The 12,165-nt window shown below is 39.0% G+C and overlaps 1 protein-coding gene across 1 annotated transcript in view; it reads right to left on the bottom strand.

Moving 5' to 3' along the window:
* The window catches only part of LOC143266826 (3-beta-hydroxysteroid sulfotransferase-like), a 47,310-nt gene that overhangs the window by 15,903 nt on the left and 19,242 nt on the right, over positions 1 to 12,165 (bottom strand). Inside the window, exons 3-4 of the mRNA XM_076571552.1 lie at positions 4,620 to 4,860; positions 258 to 466 (exon numbers count right to left, since the gene is read on the bottom strand). Of these exons, the coding sequence (XP_076427667.1) occupies positions 258 to 466; positions 4,620 to 4,752 (342 nt within the window). The 5' untranslated portion in view covers positions 4,753 to 4,860. The remainder of the gene's footprint in view (positions 1 to 257; positions 467 to 4,619; positions 4,861 to 12,165) is intronic.

The following is a 12,165-nucleotide window of genomic DNA, read 5'->3' as shown; positions in this document are numbered from 1 at the left end:
GGCACCTCACACAGCCTTGAGGCAGGGGGAGGGGCTTAGACCTGCCTCAACTGAATGTTCCCCCCCATGGGAGGTCTTTCCTTCTTGTAGGAGGGAATGAGGGGTGGGCTAGAAGAGGAGGCTAGAGGGGCAGGAGGGGGTAAGAGGGGGATCTTTGATTGGTATGTAAAATGAATTAAAATTTTTCTTAATAAAAAAATAATAATAATAAAATAAAATATAAAAAAATTTCATCATAGAGACCAGCATCTACTCACCTTAGCACTGGATGTGAAGTAAGACTTGGGAAACAGTTGTATGGGAAGATGTGTACTCATGAGACGTGGTCCAGCCTGGTCTAGCAATAGTTTCTGCTCATCTTTAGACTCAAGCCCTGGACACCTGGCAAAATTTTTGACAGTTTGGACCCAAGTAGGGTCCCCTTTGGAGACAATCAGACTGACCATTTCAATCATCCAGTGTGTTCCTGGTTGTGAGAAAATGAGAACAATCAAATTACATTACATTATCATAGTAAAGAAAATGTTTCATATGTTGAATGATGAAGGTATTTGTATTTGGTTTTATTCTTAGGTTTTACTTTTGTGTTTTCTGCTTGTATACAAGCCAGCAGACTTCCATGTGGTTTCATTGTACTTTTTAATCTTGGTTAATCCTTCCTCTGTTCCTGAACTCCCATCTCCCCTTATATCTCTAATTCTCATATCATCCCTGTTTAAAACTTTTCACCTACAGTAATACCCCTCTCTACTTTCCTTTTGCCTGTGTTCTATTATGCCCTCCACCTTTAACCCACCACCACCACTGCTGGTTATTTATATGTTTGTTTGTTTGTTTGTTTGTTTGTTTGTTTGTTTGTTTGTGTCAATGTGACATAAGCTAGAGTCATCTTGGAAAAGAAAACCTCAGTTGAGAAAATGCCACCATCAAATTGGCCTGTAGGGAGCCTGTGGAGCACAGTCTTGATTAATGATTGATTTGGAGGGACCAGACCACTGTGGGCAGTACCACCCTGGGCCAGTGATCCTAGAATATAAGAAAGGAAAGCAGGCTGAGTAGACCAGGAGGAGAAAGCCAGTAAGCAGCACCCTTCGATGGTCTCTGCTTCAGTTCCTGCCTCCAGGTTCCTACCCTGTTTGAGTTCCTGCCTTGGCTCCCAAAGTCAAGGACTTACATTGACATTACAGATGGTTGTGAGCCACCATATGTAGATGCTGGGCCCAGGTCTCTGCAAGAGCAGAAAGTGCTCTTAACGGTGTAGCCATCTCTCCAGTCCTGCCCCTCATTAGCTCGTATTTTCTCCACTCACATTAAATTTAACAGAAATATTAAAAGATGTATAAATACTGTGACAGAATGTAATATCAATATTGCACAATTTTATCATTTTAAACAAATCTACCTCTTCAACTGGATATCATATCTACATGTTGACTCTTGTGAACATCACTTTTTCTAGTTTTTTTTGAAACAACAATCTATACCGTGAGTGGCGTACCACATCATCTCATTTATCTAATTATAGCTTTATATAGATTTGTTAAACTTTCTTCTACTTACCTATTTTCCCCAGGTCTATGTACCTGTCTAATCAGATCTGAACAGTATAACAAAAATTCAGGAGATATGCTTGGTTTATTGGTAATGAAGGCACAAGCAGTCTGATTGCTCTCCTACCATCCCACCTCATACAGGGTTATATGGAGTACCATAGACTTACCAGGGCTTTATGAAGACATTAGCAGAATAAAAAGAGATGAGAAATCTTGTATCCAAGATGACTGCATGAAAAAAGGTTTAGTCAGCCCTCCTGACCCATCCTCTGGTTCTGCCTTGTGATAGCATAAACCACATTAATTTTGTTTTAAATTCTATATTAATTTATGTATCTATTTGCAACCGCTTGATTGAATTCTGTGATTATTACAACTCTCAACTTGACAGAAACTGGAAGTACTTGGGGAAAGTCTTTGGTTTTTTGTTTGTTTTTGTTTTTTAGTTGGAAAAACACTAGTTTCTTTTGAGACATTCACCTCTACTGATTCTCACATCTGAATACAAGTACACCAGGAAAGAAAGAAAGTATATCACTTGAAAATGGTCCTTTGTGTTAGTATTAAGGCATGCACTTCTGGAAAATGAAAAGATGCTCATAATACTGAATGTCAGAAATAAGCAATTTATGTTACTTCTTGTTTTATGGGGGAAAAAGAGCAAGCTGTCTAGAATGTCTAGTTAAAGTATTTTAATCAATGGTTTTGAAACCAAAAATACCTGGTTGTACTCCAAGCCCTTTCTTTGGTAGCTTCAAGAGGCCAAGCCAGATACTTATCTTCTCCAAAGCCCATTTTCTTCAAAATGAGTCATAATGCTTGCTAAAATTTTCATCCCTGTTTCTATTACCCATCTCACAAAATCTTTTTTTAAAGTGCTGGGATCCTTTAGTGTAGATGAAAGTGAGATGAAAGAGGTGAAAATATTTTAAAGGACAGGATTGACAAGGTCATGAGCTTTGCTTTAGATGTACTGATGATAAGATGATCTGAGAGTTATACCATTTGGGAGAGGAGTCTAGAGCTTTGCTTAAAGCCCCAGCATTTACCCCAACACCCTGTCCTGTCAGCCTGTCTTCTTGATACTGTTCTGGATGCTTTCTGGTTTCATGAACTCACTTCAAGTTTTCTCATCCCTCCAGGGAGAAAGTCTTAATGAGAAATTATCTGGATCAGGTTGGTCTGAGGGGGATTGTCTTGGTTGTTAATTAGCATAGGAAGCCCCAGCCCACTGTGGACAGCACCATTCCCTAGACAGGAGTTCCTGAGCTATCTGAGACCAGAGAAGGCAGGCAGAAAGTCGCAGTCATTTCTACATGGACCATGGATATAGTGTGACTAGCTTGCTTGCTTTTCAGCCTTGAATTCCTCTCAATGATGGATTGAAACCTGCAATTGTAAATGTTAATAAACTGTTTTCTCCCCAAAGTTGTGTCTTATCCGGGTATTTCTAGGGAAGACACTAACTCTCGAAGTACAAATAATTATTGTCTGAAAATGAGGTGACATGAATGAGAAAGTGTGCTCACATTCACACACCTGGAAATGGCAGAGCCAAATGGAAATCAAGCAGTGTTCAAGTCTTGTCCATCTCAGTGTCTGACAATTAGTGAGAGTGAGCCCTGCCCATTCTCAACATTTCCCATCCCCAGGATGAGAGAGAAGCTTTGTGTTTCTTGAGAGCACCCCGAGATTTAGAAACTGACAAGAGCAAATGGATACCTGCAAGAGGTACCTTTCCCTGGGAGACACAGTCATGAAATATGATGGGATGAACTAATTATTAATGACAGAATAGTGATGTGCAGTTGACTTTTCAGTTACACAGTTACTTGATGTAGGGATCTGTGCCTCAGGACCAGCCTAATACCATGTTAGATAGGTAAGTAGCATATAGGGTGGTAGATGAAAGATAGATAGATAGATAGATAGATAGATAGATAGATAGATAGATAGATAGATAGATAGATAGATATAGATGATAGATAGATAGATAGATAGATAGATAGATAGATAGATATGTAGATAGATAGATATGTAGATAGATAGATATGTAGATAGATAGATATGTAGATAGATGATAGATAGATAGATAGATAGATAGATAGATAGATAGATAGATAGATAGATAGATGATAGAGTCTATCTCCAAGTTTCCTAGCATACAACTTCTAATATCATGTAATCTCTGAATTAGCGGGTTTTCTGTGCATAAAAAGTGGCCCTGCCCCATAAATAGGCCAAGGATATAAGCTGGTCACCTGAATCCATGCAACAGAATTAGAGGGTTGGGATTTTTCAGCCCCACTCCCTAACCTATACATAGGGAAGGCAGGCCAAGGGTTAAGTTGATCATAAATAGTCAGTATTTGTTTTAAGCTATGTTTTTCTTCTTTTATTCTTTTATAATTTCAAACATATAATTTACTTTGACCAATATTTTAATCAGTCATCCCTATTTGTGCCTCCTAATATCCCCAAAGGACAGGATTTTAGGGAACTGATGTGTGGAAAATTTCATAAGCATTTTTGGTGGAAATATAAAATAGTGTAACTGACATGGGAAAAAGCATACAGATTTTGGTGATTTGGATAGGAATGGACCCCATGGGCTCATATGTTTGAACGCTTGATCTCTAGATAGTGGAGCTGTCTGGGAAGAATTAGGAAGCGTGCTCTTGATGGAGGAGATGTGGGCCTTGTTGGAGGAAGTGTCACTCAGGCTGGGCTTTGAGATTTCAAAAGCCCACCCAAGGCCAGTCTCTCCCCCCACCCTCTCTCTCTGCCTGCAATTTGTGAATCAGATGTGAGCTCTCAGCTTCTGCTACAGTGCCATGTATGCTGGTCTGCCACCATGCCCCCTACCATGATGATTATGTACTAACCCTCTGAAACTGTAAGTAAGCCCTCAAATAAATATCTTCCTTTATAGTTGCCTTATCCATGGTGTCTATTCACAGCAATAGAACAGTAACTGGGACATAGGTTAACCCCCCCAAAGTTACACATACACACACACACACACACACACACACACACACACACACACACACACACTTTTCTTACCTGATCTAGGGAAGCTCACTATAATGACATCATCATCTTTCACCAAAAAGTTCTGAGCAAAAGACAGAGACTCCACACTATGGAAGTCAGACAGCATCTGGATCCCCTCAAACAAGAAGATATTGTCAGTCATCTTGACACAGTTGTAGGCTTCAGTGAGGCTGCCCAAGTGGCCAGGCTCGCTCAAGTGTTGAATGGAAGTGGCCCGTATATGCTCCAGAAGAGGCTGCTAAGAGCCAACCTGTCAAAGCAGAGCAATGAACAGTTCTCTAGAGTTACCAGAAGAACAGAACTTATACAGGTGTGAGAATTAAGATGGGTGGGATTTGCAGAGTTACATAATTAAATGTGACAAACCTTTCACAGTTTTCAAGCAGTGTTGCAGTGATCTTTCTGGAATAAGCAAGCACCCCAACAGCAATGAGAGTGTCACTGCTGACTGAAGCTGAGATAATTCCTGAAAGGTTTTGGTCCCAAGTCCAGTTTGCATTTCCACTTTATACTCTAATATGACAAGCGTGGGCAGTCAAGCAAGCAGGATTCTACAGAAGCTATGTGGCTGTCAGCAGGTCATTAAGAGCAATGACCCTTTTTTTTCAGTTACATTTTGGAGTCATTTTGTTCCATTTGAAGTTATTCTTGGTAAATAGGCCATACAAGTAGAGCTTTAAGTAACTGAGAAAATAAGCTGTGGTGATAATCTAATTGTACTGAATTATTATTTTGATTGTATGTTAATAAATAAAGTTGTCTGGGAGTCAGAGCTATTAGAGCCATAGCAAGAGTGTGGCGGTGGTGGCACACGCCTTTAATCCCATAGATATCTGTGTGTTCAGGGTCAGAGCTATTAGAGCCATAGCAAGAGTGTGGCGGTGGTGGCACACGCCTTTAATCCCATAAGATCTCTGTGTGTTCAGGGATACAGCCAGCATTGGAGACATATGCCTTTAAGACCTAGGGGGCTGTACATTCAGACAGTGACGAGGCAGTCATGTGTTTGGGTTTACAACCAATGAGAAGGCAGAACAACATACTTTAAAAAAAACAAACTGACAGGAAGTAGGTCTCTTTTCGCGAAGCTGGGACAGCAGGAGGAAGGGTGAGATTTTAGCTCTGAGCTCTGACTTCTCGGCTTTCTCTTTTACATTGTTTCTGTGTTTCTTATTTAATAAGACGGTTGGTTACATCTACATCTGGCGCCCAACGTGACAAGAATCCATTAAAAACCGCTTGGCTTGACGGCAGGTCCGCTTTCCCGCAAGAGCGGCAGGCGGTGGCAGGCGGCAGAGGAAGCGGCAGGAAGCGGCCGGCGTCTTAGTCCGAGCTGCCGGCGTCCTAGTCTGAGCTGCCAGCTTCCTAGTCTGAGCTGCCGGCTTCCTAGTCCGGGTAGCAACTTCTAGCCCGGGCCTAGGTCTGTGAGCAGCTTGCCTAAAGCCGGTGCTACAAACAACTCAGACCTGCCCTGCCGAACAGGGCCCTGCCTGTAAAGCCAACGCACGTGGTCGGAGCTTAAGGAAGCCAGACCCAAGCCTTGACTCGGCACAAAAGGGAACACGTGGCTGCATTTAAGCTTTAGCCGGCTACGCTTTCTTGTGCGTTCTCTCTTTCCTCTCTCTCTCTCTCTCTCTCTCTCTCTCTCTCTCTCTCTCTCTCTCTCTCTGGATTTACACCTGGGACACTAGGTGGCTGCTTTGAAAATCCCCTCGGATTTCTACTGTTCTACGCAGATTTGGTAAGTCATAATATATCAGATATTTTAAAGGAAACTATCTAAAAGAGAATTTTTTTCCACATTAAAAAACAAATGGGTTTTATGTGTACATTGGAAGAAAATTGGTTTTTGTTCGAAATTTTAGGCAGTCTGGCAATGGAACAACTATATAATATTAGTATTGGTGGAATTATGCACCTTATCACTATAATTATCCACATTTTAATATTTAAAAAGATAGTCAATTTAAGTGCCAGGATAACAGCTTTAGAAGAACTTGTTAAACCTGTAAAAATTCAGACAGAAGAAATTAACAGTGAAGTTGTTTCAAGTCGGGATCATAAGGTTGCAGAAAGAAAGCCTGTTTTCACACAGTCACCCTTAATTTATCCTGTAACTGTACAGCAGATGCCTGATCAAATGGCTACACAAAATACTTGGGCTCCAATTGAAATGTTGGATTTAAAAAGGTTTAAGGAGGCAATAGTATCTTATGGCATGCATTCCCCATATGTAAAGCAAATGTTAAACACTTGGTCAACATATAATAGGATAGTACCACAGGACTGGCGGGACCTCGCACAAGGTGTTCTGGAACCCAGCCAGAGACTTCAATTTCTGACTTGGTTTAAGGAGGAGGCTAAAAACATAGAAAAACAATGGAGGGATAAAGGAGTACAAGTTTGCCAGGATCAGCTTATGGGCGAAAGCCAATATGCTTCAGCACAAGCACAATGTTTATATGATGTCCAAACCCTAATTTTATGTCGAACGGCAGCCTTGAATGCATGGGACAAAGTTGAGGAACCAGGAAAAAAATCTGAGTCATTTACAAAGGTGAAGCAAGGCCCAAAAGAGTCTTTTACAGATTTTTTACAAAGACTGGCTTCAGCAGTAAAGAGAACGGTCTCGGATTCAGAAGCTGGTAAGGCAATAATTGAATCTTTGGCCTTTGAGAATGCGAATGCAGCATGCAAAAGAATAATCAGGCCATTAAGGGCAAGATCTGCACCTATGGAAGATTGGATTAGAGAAACAATTAATGTTGAAGCTGATGAGCATGATGATACATGGGTAGGAGAAGTAATTTCAAAAGGTTTGAGGAGTGTTAGATGTTTTGGATGTGGAAAGCAAGGACATTTGAAAAGGGACTGTAGACAGGTCATTTCCAGAAACAATGTTTCTTCAAGGAACAATGGCAACAGAATGCCCCTTCCTTCTGGAGTATGCAGAAGGTGTGGTAAGGGAAAACACTGGACCAACGAATGTAGATCAACAAAGGACAGACAGGGTAATCCTTTGCCTCAGTCTTCGGGAAACTCCCAGAGGGGCCTCAGGCAGGCCCCCAGTGCAAATCCAGTTCAAAACTTTCCTGCAGCCATAGAGGAAATGCCTGCTCTGGAGAGCGATTAAATAACCAAATGCCTATTGGAATAAATCATGCTGGTCAGAATGATGAAACAGAGAGAATAGAAAATTCAGGAGAAAACATAAAGAAAATTTTTTGGCAAACTTCTATTAATGAACAAAGACCAAAATTAACGATAAAAATAAATGGTGTTTTGTTGTCTGGTCTGGTAGACACAGGTGCGGACGTTACCATAATTGCACCAGAATTTTGGCATCCAACTTGGCCTCTTCAGGAGGTAAACGTTCAACTGTTAGGAATTGGGACATTATCTCAGGTGAAACAGAGTGCAAGATGGCTCGAATGTATAGGTCCAGAAGGACAGAGAGGAAAATTAAAACCATATGTGGCTAACATAACTATGAACCTGTGGGGTCGAGACTTGTTGCAACAATGGAATACTCAGATTAACATCCCTCCAATCTCAGAAACAAATCATAAACTAGCACATGTTACTGAGAGAAATATTAGAAGATATTGTTCTAATGAGTGGTCACCAGCCATCCATATTATACAAGAACAGGGCACAATAACTGATGATCTTCCAAAGACACCAACAGCTCTACCTTTAAAATGGTTAACAGACAAGCCTGTATGGGTCCAGCAATGGCCTTTAACAACAGAGAAACTCCAGGCTTTAGAAGAGCTGGTAGAAGAACAGTTAAATGCTCAGCATATTGAAGAATCAACCAGCCCTTGGAATTCTCCTGTATTTGTTATTAAAAAGAAATCTGGTAAATGGAGAATGGTAACAGACCTTAGGGCAATTAACAAAGTAATTCAGCCAATGGGTTCTCTACAATCTGGGATGCCTTTGCCTACTCTGTTACCAAAAGGATGGCCTCTCATAGTTATTGATTTAAAAGACTGTTTCTTTTCAATACCCTTACAAGAAAAAGACAGAGAAAGATTTGCTTTTACAGTGCCTACTTATAATAATTCTCAACCGGTTAAAAGATTTCAATGGAGGGTCCTCCCACAGGGAATGTTGAATAGCCCAACTCTGTGCCAATATTTTGTACAACAGCCATTGGAAGTGATACGTAAAAAATTTCCTAAATCTATAATTTATCATTATATGGACGATATTTTACTAGCTGACTCAAATGCAGATACTTTAGAAATAATGTTTGAAGAAGTAAAGAAAATTTTGCCTCGCTGGGGATTACAAATTGCTCCTGAAAAGATACAAAGAGGAGATTCTATTAATTATTTAGGATATAAAATAGAGCTACAAAAAATTAGACCCCAAAAGGTGCAAATTCGGAGAGATAGACTACAGACTCTTAATGACTTTCAAAGATTATTTGGAGATATTTCTCATCTACGAACTATTGTTGGGGTAAAAAATGATGAACTGACTAATTTGTTCAAAACCTTAGAAGGTGACAAGGACTTAAATAGTCCAAGAGAATTATCACCTGAAGCTGAGAAAGAATTAGCCTTGGTAGAAAAGAAAGTGCATGAAGGACACGTGAATCGTATTGATCCAAAGCTGGATTGCATTTTGGTTATCTTACCTTCTAGGCGTTCTCCTACTGGAATATTAATGCAGAGGGAAGATATTATATTGGAATGGATATTTTTACCAAATAAACCAAATAAAAATTAAAAACTTATGTGGAAAAAATCTCTGACTTGATTTACAAAGGAAAAATGAGACTTCGTCAATTAGCAGACATAGACCCAGCAGAAATTGTCGTACCATTAACTAAGGAGGACATTGAAAAATTATGGACAGAAAGTGAACCTTGGCAAAGAGCTTGCAGTAATTTTTTGGGAGAAATTAACAGCAAATATCCCAAAAGCAATAGAATTGATCTTATAAAGAGAGCTGATTGGATCTTGCCTCGAATTGTACGGCAAAAACCCATATCTGGAGTTCGTACATTTTATACAGATGCCAACAAAGAAGGAAAGGCAGGTTACAAATCAGAAAATTTAAGTAAAGTGGTTCAAAGTCCGTATAATTCAGTTCAAAAATCAGAATTGTATGCTATTCTGTTGGTATTAATGGATTTTTCAGAACCTCTCAACATAGTAACTGACTCTCAGTATGCTGAAAGAGTGGTGTTACATATTGAGACTGCAGAATTTATCCCTGATGCTTCAGAATTAACTTCACTATTTATTCAATTACAAGATACAATCAGGAAAAGGAATCATCCTTTATATATAACTCACATTCGATCCCATACTGGTCTGCCAGGCCCTCTAGCACAAGGCAATGATGAAATTGATAAATTATTGATAGGAAATGTGCTGGAGGCCTCAGAATTTCATAAAAACATCACGTTAATAGTAAAGGTTTAAAAAAGGATTTTTCCATAACCTGGCAACAAGCCAAAGACATAGTAAAGAAATGTCCTACTTGTTCCTTCTACAATCAGACGCCATTACCAGCAGGATGTAACCCAAAGGGTACTCAGAGAAATGAAATCTGGCAGATGGACGTGTTTCACTTTGCAGAATTTGGAAAATTGAAATATGTACACCACACTATCGATACTTATTCAGGATTTCAATGGGCAACTGCTTTGAGTTCTGAAAAAGCTGATTCTCTAATCACTCATTTGCTAGAAGTTATGGCCATCATGGGTATACCTGCACAAATCAAAACTGACAATGCTCCATCATATGTCTCTGTTAAAATGAAACAGTTTTTTGCTTATTACAATATAAAGCATATTACAGGCATACCACATAATCCTACAGGTCAAGCAGTTATAGAAAGATCAAACAGAACTCTAAAGGATATGCTAAATAAACAGAAATGGGTAACAAAAACCCCCAGAAATAGACTGCATAATGCTCTTCTAACTTTGAATTTTCTGAATGCCAATGAGAAAGGAACAACAGCTGCAGAGAGACATTGGATAATAGAAAAAACTACAGAATTAAATCAGCCTATATACTTTAAGGATGTGCTGACCTCAGAATGGAAACCAGGGTATGTATTACATTGGGGACGTGGTTTTGCTTTTGTTTCTACAGGAGAAGATAAGCTGTGGGTACCATCAAAATTGATAAAGGTTCGATTTGAACAAGAGAGACCTCTTAATTAGAGGAGGTGATAGTTCATCAACCAGCATGAACATTCAATTTAAACTAACTTGTATCAATAAAACATGCCTTTTCATTTCATCAGATAATAACTTGCCAAAAAGGAACATCCCCAAAATTAGTCTTGGGAAAAGGTTTTTGTTTTTGTCTTGTAGGAGAATGAAGGTTAAGGAATCTGAAGAACACTGGACAAATGAGACAACTGAAGAAAAGTGACAAATCATCTATCCCAAGAAACAGAGTGAAACGGTGTATGGGTATATATTATCTAAAAAAAAAAAAAAAATTATGTCTTCCCAAATGTTTGTTTCTGCTTTTCTCTAAAGATTTAACACTATTGGTCTTCTAACAGTCCCAGTTCAATTAAAATTTAAAGCTGACTTTGGAGTTGGAGAATGGCTCTCTCCTTCTTTAAAATCAAGCATGTTGTTAAAAGGAAAATGCAAACTCCCTGTATCATGCCAGAATAAGAGCCATCTTCTGCTATGGTACAGGACAAAAGCAAAATTAATTAAGGGACTATTCTATTACTAACCTCAACTCTGATTCTATTCTGATTCTTTAAACTTTTCTCAAAGTATAAATTTTATATCAAAATTTACAAGATTAATATATATATATATACATTTTAAACTTTGTTAAGATATGAATGGTCACATAGAGTACTAACTAATTCTAGAAAAAAGGCTAGCTGCATATATATGTTTTTGTGTTCGAGTCTCTTATCAGTTTTCTGCAGGAAATCATGGCCAGGCCTAACATCAACTGAAGTCTCCAGAAAGAAGATGGGGCCCCACAACAACAACAATTCCACGTGGACAATAATAATATCATTAAGCTGACAAACATCATCCACAGATCAGCTTTGAACTACAAGGTGCTCAGAGCAATTTTGAGATGACTAGCTGAGATGATCCAGTCTCAAAGACTACTTGAATAAGGACTTGAGATAAACCCTGAACTTTGGCATTATACACAGACTGGATAGTGAAGGATATAGTTACCTCTCCTAGAATTTGACAATTAACCTAAAATTTTTCTTTCAGGATAAAGAAAACTTCGCCCATACCCAGCAGGAAGCAATTTTAAGAATACGACGCCCACATTCCCAAAGAGGTGGTGTGGGGCGGGTGGTTTTTTGGTCTTTTTAATGGGTTTTGGGTCTGGGATAATTTTCAGTATTTAGGGGGGTTGGTTACAAGTTATTGTCAAGGGTTAGGAAAAAGGCTAAGCAAAGGAGATTAGATTTAACGTTCTTGTTTAAAAAAAAAAGAGAAAGAAAGAAAAGAAAAAGACAATTACTAGTTTTAAATACTTTACATTGGATTGAATTGTTTTATATTGTACACAAATTTGAAACTGAT

Source organism: Peromyscus maniculatus, chromosome 1 (genome assembly GCF_049852395.1).
Source record: "Peromyscus maniculatus bairdii isolate BWxNUB_F1_BW_parent chromosome 1, HU_Pman_BW_mat_3.1, whole genome shotgun sequence".
Taxonomy (NCBI): domain Eukaryota; kingdom Metazoa; phylum Chordata; class Mammalia; order Rodentia; family Cricetidae; genus Peromyscus; species Peromyscus maniculatus.
Note: the sequence above shows the minus strand (reverse complement) of the source record. Positions and strands in the feature narration are given on the sequence as shown.